General features: G+C 38.7%; 1 protein-coding gene across 1 annotated transcript in view; it reads right to left on the minus strand.

Annotated features, from left to right (window-relative positions):
- Positions 1 to 1,664: 1,664 nt before the first annotated feature.
- Mib1 (MIB E3 ubiquitin protein ligase 1) overlaps positions 1,665 to 20,016 on the minus strand; it is a 112,439-nt gene continuing 94,087 nt past the window's right edge. Inside the window, exons 19-21 of the mRNA XM_075969299.1 lie at positions 17,461 to 17,574; positions 10,607 to 10,707; positions 1,665 to 7,414 (exon numbers count right to left, since the gene is read on the minus strand). Coding sequence (XP_075825414.1) covers positions 7,274 to 7,414; positions 10,607 to 10,707; positions 17,461 to 17,574 — 356 coding nt within the window. The 3' untranslated portion in view covers positions 1,665 to 7,273. The remainder of the gene's footprint in view (positions 7,415 to 10,606; positions 10,708 to 17,460; positions 17,575 to 20,016) is intronic.

The raw sequence follows: 20,016 nt of genomic DNA on the forward strand, positions 1-20,016 counted from the left end.
ACATGGTACACCCTCCCTTAAATTTCCACCTTTTAGATGTGTCCAGATTAAGCCTGCAGTACTTCACCCACCAATGGCTCCCAGGAGTCTACTTCTGGGTGTCTCCGCAGGCTTTCCACAATGGTTTAAAAAAAATATTTATTATGTACACACGGTTCAGTTGTTCAGCCTCTTTGTATGCCTGCAGGCCAGAAGAGGGCACCAGATCTCATTACAGATGGTTGTGAGCCACCATGTGGTTGCTGGGAATTGAACTCAGGACCTCCAGATCAGCCAGTGCTCTTAACCACTGAGCCATCTCCTGCCCCAATGGTTTTCTTGTGATATAGTCAGAAACTAAAGGCTCGCCTTGACTGGTTGTCTTTGTTAAGCAAGGGTCAACTTCACCTTAAGAGCACTTTCTAAATTTTAACAATTCTGCTAAATATAAATACTAATTGGTGAGAGGTGAAAATAACATTTATATTGTTTTTAAAATTTTGTCTTTTAGAATGTCGTTCTGTGAATGCAGGGGTCTATCCAGAGCACACCAAAAGCATCTCCTCAGTGTGCAATACAGCAGCAGTACCATCAACCAGTCTCCTTGGCACGCCATCCACTTACTAACGGTTCTTGTTATGGATGTGGTCTTACGCTTACTTCCTACATCTATCTTTAATATTATTAGTGTTGGTTCTTCATCAGTTATTAGTTTGGTTATAAACAGGGAAACTCCTAGCCAAATGCTTGCTCCACAGGAACCTCTCGCTTCACTGCATCTCTTCAACTACTGCTCCTCTGCGAAGCATCATCCAAAGTCAGAGAAGTGTTGTGCTATAAAATAGTGATGAATAAACTGTCAGTGATAAAAATATAAAGTAGATTTTCTAAAATGTCTTTATTCTTAAATCTATAGTTTCAATTTAATAAAAATATTACCATGCGATAGCTACTTATACAGTAATAGAAATAAGCACAAAATACAATTAGAGCTTATCCAAAATAAATTCAGTTCTAAAGTTGGAACACGTGTTTTTACCAATTAAACAAAAGATTCTGTTTCTGATGAATTTTTCTTAGACATCTGGGATACATATCTTTTAAACTGGAATCGGAAAACTTCTCAACAATGTCACAAACAACTGCATCTAGCAACTTTAAAAGTAACATACCCCGAAACTATTCAATGACTGGTTACTCACAAAACACTGAAAAGGGGAGACACTTCATTGCTGTAAAATACTTACCTTCTAAAAATTAATGTGTATACAAACAGACACACCTGACTTCTGAAGAGGAATGAGCTTTTAAAATATAGAGACAAGCTAAGTCTTCCTGCCTGGTTTTCTTTGATCAAGCCTATTCTATTCAGGTTACTTTCCAAATACATTTTAATCCCGAAGACAGAGGTATTAAAATATTAAAGCTTCTTTGATCCTTGAATAGAGGCTCCTGCCATGTGAGCCTCATAATGGGAGCCTTCTAGATGTGGGTGCTTACTTCCTATACTGACTTGGAGAGATACGTCCTTGTTTCTCACAGATATGGTAATTTTCTTTCCAAAACTAGGATTTTCTGATGTACTGAAATTTGCTTTCAAAAATGCCTTAAAAATAAAAATTCATTTCTATTACTATTAAAAATAGCTTCCAACAAAAGTCAGAGAAAAAATATGACACCACAGGTTTTATTAATGGTAAATGTTTGAGTTTATTTTAAAAAGCTTAGTTACTACTAAGCACTTTTTAAACAAAACTAATAAGAAAGAATAATTTTCCATACAGAAATTTTATCCATAAACAAGATTTAAATTTATTCCAACATTGAAAGCTAAGAAGAATTGGAGAAAATACAAAGCAAAACACTTCTGAGTCAACCTGCTTTCTCCTTTTTGAATATACTGTACTTGGAATGGCAGACATATACTGAAGAAGACAGAAAAACGTGCATTTAGTCTACATATCAGCATTAAGAATGACATGCAATTCATGATTTCCTTTTCACTAATGTTTTTACTTGAACCACTAAACAAAGGGTTTGGCCTGGTCCTGGTTTCCACTTGAGAGGAAGATGATCTGCTTCCCAGACTGACCCTCTTTTTGTACCAGACACCAAGTGTGTTCTTCCCTTTCCCCAACAGTTATTAAGGTGACTTTGCATACTCATAGCAAACACTATTCTTTTTTAACAGTGCCACGGCCTTGAATAATCAGTTTTTAAAAAAACAGAAGCAAAAACCAGGTATCAAGTGCAAATGTAGAACACTTCCCTTGAAGAGTCACGTATACCCAGCACACAAATGTAGAACACTTCCCTTGAAGAGTCACGCACACCCAGCACACAAGCAGAGCCACTTGCCGCACACTTGGCCGTATGACAGGAACGTGCGTATCGTGTGCACATGCAGAGTGGCTGTCAGGCGTGTTTAGCTCTGTGATTAGGAACATCCACATCATGACCCAGTGCACTAGAAGTTGCCTACTACAAGGTTTTGAGTGTTGCCAAGTTAGTAATTCTTTCAAGGCACTGAAGAATTATGCAGATGGAGTTTCCAAAATATATTAATAATTGCTTAAACTGTTAAAAAGCCCTGAGTCAGAACTTTCAGTAGCTTCCTGAAACTGTATACTCAAGACAAAATGGCATATTTGCTTATTTCATAAAAAAATTAGAAGACCACTTTGCTTTTGAGGAAAGAAGCCATGTTCATGAGATAAAAGCCAAAAAACTATACAGGTCAATTCAAATCCTCAGCACTATTAGCCTTCTTAGACAATTTGCACACAGCAATTCATACTTTTAGATTCAGGCACCAAATTAATGAGACAGGTCCCTTTTCCTGTACCTATTGCTTAAGTTCTCAAAAACAGAAAATCTAATTTTAACCTCAGGTTACTTCCATTTTACCCACAAACAAGATGAGATGCCAGGGTTGGGGGGCAATATTCTGATAGAAAAGGAGGTAGAAAATGTCAAAATAGCAACTTAACTTTATTAACTATCCACTCATATTTTTATGCTGTGATTTGACCCCACTACTCGCTACTAAATCAGCCACTGAAGCTCAGTGCAAAGGAGTTCTCCTTCATTGCAGTAAAGCAACATATGCACGAAACAACATTAAACAGCTTCCTCACATTTAATGTTTAAAAACATACAACCGTAATTATCAATACTGCGATTGTGTGTGTGTTAAAGTCAAAAGGTATTACACGATTATCAAGTAATGTAAGTAAGCATTCCTATGTGACAGTCAAACAAGTTAAATTAGGCGACATTTTGAAAGAAAAATGTATTCTGAAATGTTGACAGGTAAGACTCAATGACGAGTGAGACTTAACAAGGCACAAATTACTTATGAAAATCTATTTCCTTCCCAATTAGTACAAAACCAAAGCTAACTTATTTCTCATATTTAAATGTACTTTGCCCCCTCTGACTCACAATGAAGTTATAAACACTTTCAATTAATATACATGTAGAAGTAACAATTATGGAGGGAGAGCCGCCCTTCCCTCAAATGTCAGAAACCTGGTATCTACCTAAGTTTAGATCTTGTAAACACACGTGAACGCTAGCTCTCTCTGTTCTCAGAACCCACTGCACAAAGGAAAGGGAGAAGGGAGTAGATGGTGGGTGTGGCATTCCAGCTGTGCAGGATCAAGTTCCACACCTGTTTCCCAACCGAGTGAGAGGAAGTGACACCCTGAACTGCACATTTAGAAGCAGGCAGGATAACAAACCTATGATATGTGGTTCTTACTGCAATTTAAAAAAATTCCAAAACATGTGTCATGTGAGTCCGTTTTTATAAAAATTACTATAAACATTCCAGACACATTAAAAGGATGTTTTTAGACATTAAAAAGGCAAGCTGTATTAAAATCTGTAATTTACAAAACAACTGTCAAGACGCATGAAATCTGACCTAATAGATGCCTTTTATGTTTTAGTTAAACACGCCCTCTCCACCACGGCTGCAGTAAGTCACACAGGATACTCCTTTTCTCTGGGGTTACTGTATGTTTCCTATTTGCAGTACGGCACCAGCTTTGCTCCAGCCAGCTCTGTCCTATTCACAAGTTTAACTATGCCTAGTTCAAAAGTGTCCAGAATCCAAAATAAACAAAGAACATCCACCAGGCAACGTATGACTAGCCAAGATGTTCCCATGTTTAAAAATGACCCAGCAAGGTTTGAGTTTTGAATTAGACAAATCTTAAGCAGCATGCATTTCAGCATTCTAAAATAAAATGCTATTGCAGACTAAAATCAGCAAAAATATAAATTTATGAAGTTATTTCCAGTTAATTTTATGTTTCAGTAGACTTCCGCTTAATTTGCCATTATTAAATTACAAATACCTTAAGCATAATTCAGGCAACTAAACACTTGCCTAGTTTAATACTCTTATACTAATATAAAACTATCTCTCTTGAAAACCTTGCTCCCAATAAAATTATGTATGTATACAGCACAGATAAGATGTTAAACTATGTGAACAAGTGCAACTGTGCTAGCACCATCCGGAAAGCTGTATGTATTCAGAGTGAAGAAGTCTGAGCTGAAGAAAGGAGAAAATGTGGTGGGGCGAGAGGTATAGAAAAGGATTCCCAATACTGCTTCCCTTGAAACACCAGCAGGAACACTAATGGTGCCTCAGGACCCTGGTTTTGTCCACAAATGACACAAACAACTGCAGTGTGAACTCTAAGTGTGCTAAGACACTGACCTTTTATTTTTCCTATCAAGGCCCTAAAGACCAATGCTTTAAAAAAAAAATGAATGCATGTCATTGTAAAAGGGAAGTCAGAGTTGCTCTGAGGTACAGGGAGAGAGGACTGAGTAACAAGGAGAAGAGATGCCAAATGGGCCAAGAACTACGAAGAGACTAAGAGGTAGCAGTTTCAGAGAATGAGGAGGAAAGTCACTGGCATGATTTAGTCCTTGTTCTTGCAAATCCAAACAAATTTACAATAATTTTAGGTGCCTGAAGACATGAATAGAAGAACATCTTCTATTCGTAAAATAAACAGCCAAGTGACAAAGAGAAATCCAAAGGTCCCAACACTAGAGACTATGGCTTCTCTCATAGAAGTTAGTGTGTTGTGCTCTACCATGGAGGAGACAGCTAGGAGCTAGCAGGAAGGCCTACCCCCTGCAAACAAGGGCTTTAGCACTGCAGCTCAAGGGACAGAAGAAAAAGACTTAAATGAGATGCAGCTGTGGCCCTAGGTCCTTGGACTGGCAGGCTGTGTGCAGCAGCCATCCTTCATTATCCAATGGGCAGCCCAGGGCAAGGAAGGAAAGATCCTCACTTCTGCTATTTCCAAGTCTGCATGAAGACAATCTGTCTCTGTATGTAAACACTGTATCATCAGATGTATCTTCTTTTAACTTCAAATTATACTTAGAAAATGACCTCACTGGTTCCCAACTATGTAGCTAAATAGAGTCACAACAAAACATTCCTAATTTGAAACTAACAAAGTCTACTGTCCAAAATGATTAACAGTTGTTGGGCATGGTGGGGTCCCCATCCTATAATTCCACAATTGGAAGGCAGAGGCAGGAAGATCATGAGATTGAGGCCAGCCTGAGCTATACAGTAAGTTCCAGGCCAACTTGGAATACATAGTGAGACACTATCTCAAAAATAAAAGAGAAAAACATAGCAGTTCCTCAGCTAAACACAGATATGGGACTGTTGAGTCTGCAACACAGCCAGGACACCATAAGGCCTGGCAAAGGCAGTGGCAGGTAAACCACCAGCAACAAAGTGCAACCAGGCTGGACACTCTGCTTGCCCACATTTAGTTGCTAAAGCAGAAAAACAGAAATAAGCTAGCCAGATTCAATGTAGGAAAAATCTATCCCCAAAGAACACTAAAAGAATATATACTTATACACAGTCTATAGTAGACACTACTGTAAACAGCTGGTATTTTTTTTTATAATCTAGCAGTAAGGAATCCTGAAACACACATATATTTAAGCTAGATACAAAAATTACCCATTAAAGGGGATAAAATGCTTAATCCCCCCACCAAATCTACATGTGATCACATGCTTTTCCATAAATGCCCCTGCACCCTTTTCTAAGCATCTGATATTTATTAAGCTATTTATTATATCTTAGTTATTGTTGGCAGTTTAAAGAATATTCATCTACAGATATAAAGAAAAATTATGTTCTTTATAGCAAAAATTACTATCTGAGAGAGTAGAAGAGTAGAAGTAAGGCTTTTGATGACGATAGAATCCATAACACTGTCAGAGTAACAGGCACAGAAGAAAAGATTGCTGTCTCTAACAATTCACCAGCCTGCTGAGCAGATCTCAGAGGCACAAACAGGACGGTGTGTGTGCCCTGATTAGATCAAGCCCAGGTCAGTTGTCAGGGAAAATGAAAATTACTTTCTTCATAGGCTTTTTTTCTGCAAATGGCTGGTCCAAACAGTGACAAGCTAATACAAGGAGTGCAGTGGTCACGGTCAGGCAGGATGTGTGCTTGCATCGTTCTGTACAAGCCTTCACTTCTTGCTAGAATTTTGTTTTTCCTTTTCATGTATACTGCTAATTTTGAAACTGGTCATTTATTTAATCTAGTAAATTTTCCTTTTTATTCTGTAAAATAAGGTAGTCATCATTCTCTTAGCACATACTTCCAGTTACTCACTTCTAAAGTAAGTAATCTGGGTAATTTCTAATTATTTTGAAATCCTTCAGTACTGCCTCAGCCTCGCGGCATCTCTGCTATACTTTTATCATTTAACACGTATGACATAGTTTTACTTGCCCACTCACCTTACGTAGGACTTTTGGAATAGCTGTGTCATTTCACCATGTGAAATCATGACAAACAAAATCCTGAAGGAATATTGACCTTTTCTCTTTTAAGGTGTAGCATATGTATAAATTTAAAAAGAAATTTTATTGTTTTTCACAATAAAAACAAATGTGAAAGGAGGTCCTTCAAGGATTTTCCCTTTGAAGCCAAAACCAAAATTTTTATCAATTACCATGTATTTGATGTTCCAAATTTAAGAGGAAAACACAATAGACAGGCAGACAGACAGACAGACAGACACACACACACACACACACAAAAATCAGCAATTTCAAACACTGTATGTTTTCGTTGTGATGGTGGTACATATACAGTCTAATTACATTCTAATACAAAATTACGAAATTTCAAATTAGCCCATTATATTAAACTTCCCATTAGCTTTAGAACCTACTAAGATCTCATGATCACATACTTCAACTAACAACACACTGTGTCTCTTAGTCAATACAAAAGAATCCTCCGTTCAATTGCCTTGCGACAAATTGGGCATTCGCTCATTCGGTCTCCACAGAGCTGGCATGTTCCGTGGCCACAGAGGAAAATCATGTTCTTCAGACGATCCAAACACACAGGGCACATTGTCTGAAATGAAATGAGACAATGGGTAAACACGGGCCATTTTCTACCTTAAGTGCAATATGACACCTCTTTTATATCATTCATTTTCTCTTCTGGTTTTAGTCAAATACAGAATAAGTTTGTGTGTGTGTGTGTGTGTGAGAGAGAGAGGGGGGGGGACATATGCGTGTTTGAGGGGGATTTGAGACTAGGTCTTGGTTGGTGAACTCACTATGTAGGCCATGCTGGTTTCAAACTCATAAAGAGACCTACCTGCCTCTGCCTCCCAAGTACTAGAATTAAAAGTGTGCACCACCATGCCAAACTCAAAAATAGTTTATTTAAAAATCAGATGTTCAAAAATAGTTATTATAGCCAGGCAGTTTGATATAGGTGCCTATAATACCAGTACTAGGGAGGCAGAGGCAGGCGGATCTCTGTGAATTTTAGGCCAATCTGGTCAACAAAGTGAGTTCCAGGACAGACTCAAAAGCTATAGAGAAACCCCGTCTCAAAACAAACAAAAAGTTATTTTAATGTCATCCATACAAAATAGATACCAGCTATTCTTCCAAAACTATAAAGGTAGTATATAAAACAAATAGTACAGGCTAGGAATGGCTGGATTACTAAATGAGGCTTCCAGTCTATGAGAATGTAGCTTTGATGATACCACAGACCACTAGGGGTAAAAAGTGCTGTAAATTGCTAAACATAATCCTTTCCAAACAAACTGCTACAATCATCTATCTTGCAGTTTCAAAAAAGCAAAATGGGGGGGATGGGGGAATCACATCTTTGGATTTTTAGAAAGTAAGCCCACCCATTTAGTGGCATTAAAATAGCTTCATTCCACTCCATTTTCAAGAACTGAGTGTACCACAGATACTTGCAAGACCCACGCTCATTGCTGTACTATTCACAACAAATGGAACCAGCCTAGATGTACATCAACAGGTAGAAAACATAGTACATATACAAAATGGAATTCAGTCATAAAGAAGAATGAAATCATGATGTTGGTAGAAAAATGGAAGGAGCTGGAAATCATGTTACATGAAATAAGTCAGCCTCAGAAGCCAAATATCACCATATTTCTCATATGCAGAATCTAGATTTAAATTTCTACAAATGCATATGTATATCCATATTTATTGGAAGCAGAAAGAAATATGAGAGGGGAATGATATATATGAAGGCAGAAGCAGGGGGTAAGAGTGCAATGAACAAGGAACACGAAAGCTTAGCCTAATGGGGAGTGGTGGTGGGGATACCCAACAAAAGGAAGGTTGACTAGTGAGGCTGTGTGTGACAGGTAAGAACAAAGAACAACATGTATTTATATAAATGTCATAATGAAACCCATTACTCTGTATGCTAACTAATTAAAGACAAACAAGGCCCAAGTAGCTGGTTCAACAAGGAAGGAAGGCACTTGCCAGGTAAGTGAGGACCAGAGTTCAGATCCCCAGAACCCATGTCAAATCCAGGTAAGGACATGGGCTCACATGTAATCCCAGCATACAGGAGGAGGAGTCAGGGACTCCTTGGAGCACGCTGGCTAGCCACCCTGGCCAAACCAGTGAGGTAGGTCCACATTCAGGAAAGCACCTGCCTCAACATGGAAGGCAGAGATATCAGGAAAAACATTTGTCAACCTGGGCCCTCCATATAAATGTATATATACATGCTCACGAACTTGAACACATATGTGTACCCACATACATACAAACATGGACAGACATTATACAAACAAACATATTTAAAGGAAGGGGGAAAAAGACAAATGAGAGGAAAAAACCTTTAAATTCTTATTTATCTTTACTTAGTCACTATATAACAATTATAAAAACAGCTCAATGAAAAGGCTTTTCTCTCTTCAGACATGTACACAAAGGCCTAGTAAATACACGCATTCCGTTTTAAATTAGTTATCATGTGATGATGGGCCACCCTCTATTGCAGTGATTCTCAACCTGTGGTTGCAACACCTTTGGGGGTGGAACAAACTTTTCACAGGGGTTACACATTAGTTATCCTGCATAACGGATATTTACATTACAATTCATAACAGTAGTAAAATTATAGTCATGAATTGGCAATGAAGTAATTTTAATGGTTGGGGGGTCACCATCACATGAGAAACTGTAATAAAAGGGTTGCAGCATTAGGAAGGTTGAGAATCATTACTCTATTGATTAAATCTGGTAAATTCAGAAAGTAAACTTGCTATTATTAAAGACTGCTATTGGCTGGCAATAGGGGTGTGATTGCCAACCTCAGACCACACTCCTGCTGTTCAAGTCTTTGAAGCAATTAAATCCCTGTGTCAAAGCAAAGGATATGATTTACTGTTCTTTCTGCTGTGTTGTCTGTGCGACAAGGTTTCTCTGGTTTTCAACTCGACCTCCTGAGTTTAAGAGTTAGGAGTGTACTACTACACCTGGCTCAAGACTTGTGGTGTCACCTAGTAAACACCTGTTCTTATCTTCTTGCTTTGATAAATATCAAGGATATAAAAGAGTACTTCGTTGATATTGTATAAAATGGAGATAACAATGTAACAATACCCAGTTTGATGTATGAAATGCTACTCTTCACTTCTCAAGTCCCTTCTATCCCTCTCCCCTCTATCCAACTCTCAATAATGAACACCAATCTGAATTTTGCACTTATTTTTCCCTTGTTTTTCTACATAAACACACATACATATACACATTTTAATTTTCTACTGAAATAAACATATGGAAATGTATACAAGCCACAGAAATTTACAACCTGTAACCCTGCAAGACTCCAGAAACTTCCCCTTTGCTTCTTCCCAGCAGAGAAAAACCACACTACCCAGGTTTTAACACTTTGATTTCCACCAGATCTGCTAGGTTCATTAGACGACTGTGCTCTCCTCTGTGGGGTTAGGAGCATCTCTGCCCAGCAGCAGCACAGGAGTCTGCTGGTGCACTGCCTTCTACATGACACACGACAATCTCTCCACACTCCTCAAACTAGTTCATTGTGGTTTTCAGGCTTTTCCCAGCATGTTTATTGGCACCTGTGTGTGTTTCCTGTTCTGGAAAATGTCTGACTAAACCTCATTGTTTTGTGACATCGACCTGCTATCACAAACCATGACTATTACAGAAAAGGCCAGTCGCCTAGTAGACATGTGTTAAGTGGCACAGTAAGAAGCACTGGGTGGCAGGACGCAATCATTACCTGCTCCTTGATGTCCTGCAGCTGCTGCTGCAGCTTCTGTACATCTGCATTGACATTGGTGTTGTCTTTGTCCTTCTGCAGCACTGGAATAGTCCCACTTGCTAGAATTTAAGAAACACCTTCTTAGTTATTACTGTTTGACATAATGACATATTTCTATAATTTTAGTTACTAAGGAAAAAAAACTGAATTGGGCAGTGACGTTTTTATTAATCCCAGAACTTGGGAGGCAGAGGCAGGTAGATCTCTGAGTACAAGGACAGCCTGGTCTACAGAGTGAGTTTCAGGGCTACACAGAGAAACCCTATCTTGAAAACCAAAATAAAACAAAATAAAAACAAACAAACACACACACAAAACCCCTCCAAAAAAAAAAAAACAACAGAACAAAACCCTTCAAACCCATGGAGCTAAAGACAGCTGGTGGTAGAATGCTTGCACACCATGTGCAAGGCCCTGAGTTCTGTAAATTCTATAACAGAAGGGGTGGAGGGAGCTAACATTACATATGGAGAGACAAAGACACAGTAGTCATTTATAATCATAAGAGGAAATAGGCTTGGGTGGGTGTGGTAGTGTGAATGTAATTGGCCCTCATAATCTCAATGGGAGTGGCACTATTAGGACATGTGGCTTTTTTGGAGGAAATGGGTCACTGTGAAGGCAGGCTTTTGAGGTTTCCTATGCTCAAGCTACTGCCCAGTGTCTCGGTTAACTTCCTGTTGCCTTCTGATCAAGAATGTAATCAGCATCATGTGTACCTGAATGCTGCCATAACCCACCTAAACCTCTGAAATGTAAGCAAGCTTCCACAATGAAATGTTTGCCTTTATACGAGTTGCCATGGTCATGGCGTCTCCTCACAGCAATAGAAATCCTAGCAGAAATAGGGGCTAGAGAGAGTACTCAGTGGCCAAGATATCACAATGACATTGCAGAGAACTAGAGCTTAGTTCTCAGCACCCATATCAGATGACTCACAACCACCTGTAAATCCAACTCCAAGGAAATCAATGCCTTGGGCCTTTGTGCTTGGGTACCTGCACACACACATACTTATACATGATGTGGGAGTCCCCTCTGTATACTGTGATTACCATTAATGAATAAAGAAACTGCTTTGGACCTATAGCAGGGCAGAACTTAGCTAGGCAAAGAAAACTAAGCTGAATGCTGGCAAAAAGGAAGGCGGAGTCAGAGAGCCGCCATGGAGCCGCCAGAGTCAGACATGCTGAAACTTTGCCAGTAAGCCACTGCCATGTGGCAATACACAGATTAATAGAAATGGGTTAAATTAAGATGTAAGAGTTAGCCAGTAAGAAGCTAGAGCTAAGAGACCGAGCAGTGTTTTAATCAATACAGTTTCTGTGTAATTATTTCGGGTCTAAGATAACTGGGGGTCCAGGGCCAAACAAGAGGCCTCCTTACTACAAACTGGCATGTCAACATTCTGGACTAAATCCATGTAAAACCTGAGAGGGCTTGGAAAGGAACTCTAGACACAAAAAATATAAAGTTTAGCCACATTTTTTTCAGCTGGCAGCTTGCCACAGCTCCTTTAAGAGAGGTCTTACTGATTCAGTGGTAGCAGCCAAGCGGTATAAAAACACCACTGTGAGCTGAGCTGCTAGCACAAACACTGACTCTTTTGCAAAACCGAGCATTTGGATGGGGTTTGTGAGCAGTGTGCTGTGGGCTGCTTGGTGGAACTTGGACTGGCTGTGTGCCTAGAAATGGGGTTGTGGGCATGACTCTCAGAGGCAACAAACAGCTTCACCATGCTGGACTGTGTAAAGCAAGAAGGAAGTATCATATATAACATAGAAAGGGCACAACTTAAGTTTTAAACTGGAAAGACAATACTGTATATACCATAGTAATGATGCAGCTTAAGTTTTAAGAAGCGCTTAGCATTTTAACAAGTGCTCCTGAACAGAAAGGAGTTGCAACATGCAGGTATGCAATAAAGGCAAATCCAGATGAGTCATAGTGTTGGATAAATGTGCATAGGCTTGTGAGAGAGAAGAAAAAGAATACAGAGAGTTATAAAAAAAAAAAGTAAATGGTTTTTAAAAAAATAAAACAAAGTCTTTAAAAAGTAGTCATAGATTAAAAGAAATAAAGAAAACAAGCCATGTAAATATGGAAAATTCAGATAGTCTGAATTATGTATATTATTGTTATATTATATTATTATGATTTCTTTGAATTTTTTGACTGTGAATGAGCTAAGTACAGAGAGACATTTCATTGTATGGACTGCTAAGCTAAACCAGCATGTATATTATAAAGGTATCTTAACTTTAGAATTTAGTTCTAAGAATAGGTTGCTTTGAAAAAGAGGTTCTTTTTTTTTTGTTGTTGTTGTTTCCACAGAGGATGAGAACCTGTGGATTCATTCCAGGCTAATATGATTTGATAGACCACAACCCCCTGAAAGGTTGCCATGAATATCCCCCAAAATTACTTCGCTCAACTGCTGACTGACATGAGCCTAGCACACAAGATAAATCATGAAAGATCCGATTAACAGAACCCCCAATCAGCAGAAATAAGTATGGAGAAATCTATGCCATATTCCCAAATATTGTCTATAAATGTTTGTTTACATTTAAAGGGGAATGTGTTATATATATATATATATATATATAATTTGCATTGGTATGGATCTTGGTTTATTGATACAATTTCAGGTAAATTTTGTTACATGTATATATCTCTGTTCTTGACTAAGGTATTGTAACTGTACAGTTCATTTAAAAATATAATGTATAATTAAGAAATATAGATTAATAATCATCAAGCTTCTAGTCATGTTAGTTAATTTTCTAGTTGGACAGATATGTATTTCAGTTAGATAGGTATTCTTTAAATCTTTCAGAGACCTTCAGAAAATGGCATTTGAATGTTTAAGAACTTAAGACTTTTCATGACACATCTGCTCTTGGTAACTCCATTCTACTTCAAGAGAAAGATGGGCACTGAAGAGACTCCTTATGGAGTTTGATAGTCATTTGGGCAAGAAACTGCTCTTGCCTGGACTGCGTAACTGGACATGCAGGACCCACAGAGAAATGACTGCTAAATTTGCCTAAAGCTGAGACAGTCTTCAGGGATCCTGCTTCCTGAAAGAGTCTGCTAAACATTCTGCAGGACACAGAAAAATGTGATGGACAAACTGCCAGTATAGGTGGAACTGTCTTTGAAACTTCCTGCTTTGTGGAAAAGTCTGCTGGAAACTATGGGCCTGTGGATTGAATATGGATGCCCCAATGGTAAAGAAGAACTTTGGGCGACTGTCCAGGCAGAAAAAATGTCTCTGTCAATTCTATAGTTTTAGAAGTTGCTTACAATGTACTTCCTGTTTACTTAGGTAATATCATATCCTTCTGGAGTCTTTAATGGAGTTGAAGAATTTATACTTATAGTTATCCTTAGTTATGATAAATGATAAAGTAGATATAAATATTGTAGCTATAATTCTTATTTGATACCTGTTTTGTTATATGTAATTTTACTATGTTAAAGTTAAAACCTTCATTTTTATTTAAACAGAAAAGGTGTGGTGATATGGAAGTCCCCACTGTATACTGTGATTACCATTAATGAATAAAGAAACTGCTTTGGACCTACAGCAGGGCAGAACTTAGCTAGGCAAAGAAAACTAAGCTGAATGCTGGCAAAAAGGAAGGCAGAGTCAGAGAGCCGCCATGGAGCCGCCAGAGTCAGACATGCTGAAACTTTGCTAGTAAGCCACTGCCACGTGGCAATACACAGATTAATAGAAATGGGTTAAATTAAGATGTAAGAGTTAGCCAATAAGAAGCTAGGGCTAAGGGGCCAAGCAGTGTTTTAAATAATACAGTTTCTGTGTGATTATTTCAGGTCTAAGCTATCTGGGCATCCAGGAACCAAACAAGCAGCCCCCTTACTACAAATACATAATTAAAAAAAAAAGAAATAGAGAAAGTCTGAGATAGTAGCACATGATTGCTACTGCAACGTTCAGGAGATTCAAGGCAGGAATACTGCCATCATGTCAGTCTGGACTACATAGCAAGACCTAGTCCAAAAAAAAAAAAAAGAAAAAAATAGGCGAGGTAGGGAGAAAGAGGTTTGCAGTGACAAGAATTTCTGCATTTTAATTCCTCTGGCAAACATGCACACTCCTTTTCTCTGCTCACGGGCCACTGGAACCATAGCAAAGTAGCTACTACTGAAGTATTAACTAATCTCTCTTAGATGATCTAAAAAAAAAAAAGGATCTACTTTCCTTCCTTTTGCTCTTTTTTCTAGACAGGGCTCACTAGACAGGGTGCTCAAACTAGCCTTGAACTCACTATATAGGCAAAGCTGGTCATGAGCTCCTAATCCTCCTACCTCTACCTCCCAAGTATTTAGATAACAGGCAGCATCCACCATGCCGGATAATGATGATATTGATGACAATGATGATGAAAATGACAATGATTATTTGAATAAGGTCTTACTATGTAGTTCTGGCCTGGCCTGGAATTCACAATATAGAGTATACAGGCTTTAAATTCGGAGATCTGCCTGCCTCTGACTCCCAGGTGCCAGGATTAAAAACATGTGTCACAGCAGATGCAGAGACCTACAGCCAAATATTAGGAGGAGGAGCTCAGGGGACTCCACCAAAGAGGTGAAGGAAGAACTGTAGGATCCAGACAACAGAGGACACCAAAAGAACATGACTCACAGAATCAATTAAGCAGGGCTCAAAGGCTAAAGAATCATGGGGCCTGAATGGGTCTGAACTAGGTCCTTAGCATACATGGTATGGATGCTTAGCTTGATTTGTGTTGAACTAACAGTGGGAGTGGGGATGATGTGAATCTTTTGCCTGCTCTTCAGACCCTTTTCCTCCTGCTAGGTTATCTTGTCCAGCCTTGATATGAGGGTGTGTGCCTAGTCTTGCTGTAACTTGCTATGCCCATGCTCAGTTGTTATCCCTGGGAGAGCTGTTCTTTTCTGAAGGGAAACAGAAGAGATCTGGGAAAGAAGGGGAGGGGATATGGAGGAGTGGAAGGAGGAAAAACTGCAGTTGAAATGCAATGTATGAGTGACTAAGTAAATAAAAATAAACAAACTAATAATTTTAAAAAGCATGTGCCACCACACACCCAGCTTAATTTTTGTTTATTTGTTTGTTTATTTTGAAGCAGTCTTACTCTGCTGCTCAGGCTGGTCTCAAATTCATGTTAATCCGCAGGTACTTGAATAATGGAATTACAGGCATGATCCACCCAAGTCTGACCAACCCTCCTTTCTTTATGCCAAGATTCTATTGTTAACAATAAAATTCAGAAGGCTGTGATAAAAGGTCTTTGATTTTACATGCCCTTCTCTGTGCATTCTTGGCCTTTTATTTCAGGTTCTACTTATACCTGGGAATTTTATTCTCTATTTGTGAAAAAGGTAAGAGCTTTGGTCAGAGGTGTGTGCAGCAATGTTCATGTTCATCTGTTTACAAAACATGTTCACAAACCAAGAATCAAAGAAACCATTATCCATCACCTTTACATAAATTGCAAGGACTGTGAGTGAATCAGGTCCGCATAGGAGCCTATGTTTGAATGCTTGGTCATCAGGGAGTGGCACTACTTGAGAGGGATTAGGAGGTGTGGCCTTGTTGGAGAAAGTGTGTCACTGTGGGGGTGGGCTCTGAGGTTTCAAAAGCCCAAGCCAATCCCAATCTCTCTCTCTCTCTCTCTCTCTCTCTCTCTCTCTCTCTCTTTCTCTCTCTCTTCCTGCTGCCTGTGAATCTGGATATAGAATTCTGAATCACTTCTCCATTATCATGTATGCCTGCATGCCACCATGCTCCCTACCATGACGATAATAAACTGTCCTCTCAAACTGTAAGTCAACCCCAATTAAATGCTTTCCTTTTAAGAGTTATAATGGTTGCGGGTGTGGTGGCACATGTCTTTAATCCCAGCATTTGGGAGACAGAGGAAGGAGGATTTGTGTGAGTTTGAGGCCAGCCTGGTCTACAGAATGAGTTCCAGGACAGCCAGATCTACAAAGAAAAATCCTATCGTGAGAAAAAAAAAGTTGTCGTGGTCATGGTGTCCCTTCATAGCAAAAGAACACTGACCTAAAGAAAAATAAATAAATAAAACTTTAAACAGTTGTATTTTGAAGCATTTGGAATAAAGTCCAGCAGGTGAGTGCCTGCTAAGCATGAGCAATGACTTGAATTTATCAGCACCATGATATAAAAGGGATAAATGGAAAGTTACCTTTCACCTTTCTACTTACTATTCCATACAATACAGCCCACTTAATTGATCCTGTAAGCCTGCTATGTATAGGAACCAAATGAATACATTTGTAAACTGAAAAGAAAAAATAACTTGGAATTTGGTGCCCCAATTGGTAGAGTATATGCTTAATTAAGCTGACTCCAAAAATGGGCACACAAACACGGCCACTATATTTCAGCTTTAAAACAGAAAGCAAGTATTTTTTAAGAACATAAATGTTCTTCATATTACAAAGCCTCCAAAGTTTGGTGTTGGGCTGCCCTATAAGCCTAGCAACTTGAGTATGAGCCCTAGCACCCATGGAAAGGTTAAAGGAGAGAACCAACTCCATAGAATTATCCTCTGATTTCCGCACCATATGAAGGCTTTCATGTTCCCACATGTACACACACCTTTTGAAAGTCTATATAAGCATATCACAAACTAAATAAAATGTAATTTTACATTCTTATAACAAACAAAAGCATCAAAAAGCTATACTTGCTCCTCTGTCAATCCAGCTCTTGTTTAACAGGGCAGTAACACAGTATAATTCTGTGTAAAGATGGAAGAGAAGACACTCACAGACATCATCAGAGGGGTCCTCCGAACTCTTCCCACCACAGCACATGATGAAAGGCACCCTTCGTTCAACCACTGCCCGGCACTGCACACATTTTTTCATCAGGCTGGCACAGTCTGAAATGAGTAACACATATGCTTCTTTAGCTATAACAGAAATAACACTGCCTTTTTCTGCTAATTTCTCTGTGAACCATATACTAAAGCAAATACTAAAGCAGTTATCTAAGATTCTAACTATAACAAGTTATAAACAAAAATCCTACCTCACTGTCATGTTATTAACCTAACCTGAAAAATGTTTGCTGGATAAAAGAACCTATTATAAAAACATTTTGTAACATAACCAAATAGTGGTTTTTTTTAAGTAAATTTTTTGTTGTTGTTGTTGTTGTTTTTTCAAGACAGTGTTTCTCTGTAGCTTTGGGGCTTGTCCTGGAACTAGTTCTTCTAGAGCAGGTTGGCTTCGAACTCACAGAGTGCTGGGATTAAAGGTGTGAGCCAGGATCACCCGGCAATATTTCTAAATCTTAAGGTTTAGCCAGGAATGGTGGTATACAACTATAATCCTATCTCAAAAATCCAAAACAAAACCAATAAAGAAACAAAAAATATCTTAAGATTTAGAAAATGGAGAGAAATACATTCAGTTAAAATTAGAACAATGACTGCCGTGTCCAGGCTGTAAATATCTGAAGGGAGACAGTTATGGTGAACACTGTCTGCACACACTGTAAACACTGCACTCAGTCCCCTAAGGAGGGCTTTGCTATTTTTCCATTGGACTGAGATTCTGGGTCCTTGATATGGTAGTTCTAGGACAGCCAGAGCTGTTACACAGAGAAATCTTGTCTCAAAAACTAAAAATAAAATAAAAGATAAAAAGATTCTGCAAGTGAAAAAGAAAGAAGGATAAAAAGAAAGAGAGAGCTAGGGAGAGGGAGAGAGAGAAGAAACCCTCTAGGCACAATGATAAACTAAACTTTATCAAAACATGGAACCATGGGTGTGGACAGGCTGGGGTACATCCTCCTAATGGAAGCACACTGGGTATGGAATCATTATCAAGCCTGATAACAAGGCTTGAACATAAATGGTCTCACTCTTGATAATACAACATGCAGTAGGCAAGGACTAATAAATCTAGTTTGGGATTTGTCTTCGGTATGAGGCAGACTTTTTTTTTAAAGGATTAATGTATCATATACTAATCAAATAACTTATCACAATTACACAAACTTTCTGTAACTGTTTAGTAATATTTTTGTACAAAAATATCATCAGCCTCTTCAAAAAGGATATAAACCTTCCTTTGGCTGGTGAAAGTACTTTATACTCCTCAAGAGTTCTCCTTGGCATCCTGAGGTGTGGGCATTGCACTAATACTCTAGCACATACTCTTTAGGAAAGGGCTGTTCACCTCAGCCACATCCTCTTCAGGAGGTGGCTACGCACATGGTTAGAAGCTGGGCAGTGTGGTGCTCATACTCAGTTCCTGTACTTGGGAGGCAAAAGCAGGAGAACCAAAAGCTCAAGGTTAGCCTGGGCTACAAGTAATAACTGTCTCTAAACAAGATACTGTCTCCAAAAAAAAGTTTAGGGCCAGGGATGTGACTGAGGCAGAGAGCTTGCTAAAGAGCCAAGAGGCCATAGGTCTGATCCCTAGAATAAAAAAAAACAAACAAACAAAAAACATAGTAAACTCATATAAACTATGATTGTGCTGAAAGTTAAGTATTGGTGTATTTAAGAAGAGATTAAAATGTCTAGTACAGAGTTAAAAGTTCAATAAAAACTAGTACATTATAAAGCAAAAATGTTAATGTTTTTGGAAATCCTTGGGGGAAAATAAAATATAAAGGCTCAAAAAACTGTGTAATCAATGCTAGTGGCTATAATTATCTACCAAGGCTCACACAGTCAGTAATCTGGACTACAGTAGGTTAAGATCAACAAATCAATGTCCCAAAGTCTGTTCTTTTAAATGAGCTTTTGATTTGTTTTTGTTGGTTTTTTGACACAGGGTTTCTCTATGTAGACACAACTGGCTGTCCTGGAACTCACTCTGTAGACCAGATTGGTCTCCAACTTAAGAGACCTGCCTGTCCCTGCCTCCCAAATGCTCGAATTAAAGGTGTGCACCACCACTGCCCAGCTTTTAAATGAGCTTTTATTGGATCATAGTTCAGTGGTTGTTTCTGGACTATGATAACAGCATTGGGCAGTTGGAAAATGAGGGGTTACTACAGAAGCCATGTGGTCTATAAAGCCAAAAACAAAAAAAGTTTGTCAACCTCTGGTCTACAAAAGTCTATTTAAGACCAAGAGACTGTCTTTCTGTGTTCTTCTGACAGGTGACGACAGCCGTTACACCAGGCCTTGGTAAATAGAAACATTTATTTGAGGTAGACTGCTAATTGAACAAACCCATGACCCTTTATTTAGTTGTCTAGTTGCCTATCAGAATGAAACAAAAATTAAAACAAAAACACCAGTATTCAAGGGTCCTATAAGATGGCAAAGGGATAACGTTACCTGTAGGTCAAGCTTGACCATCTG

The sequence above is a fragment of the Microtus pennsylvanicus genome, chromosome 4 (assembly GCF_037038515.1).
Source record: "Microtus pennsylvanicus isolate mMicPen1 chromosome 4, mMicPen1.hap1, whole genome shotgun sequence".
NCBI lineage: Eukaryota > Metazoa > Chordata > Mammalia > Rodentia > Cricetidae > Microtus > Microtus pennsylvanicus.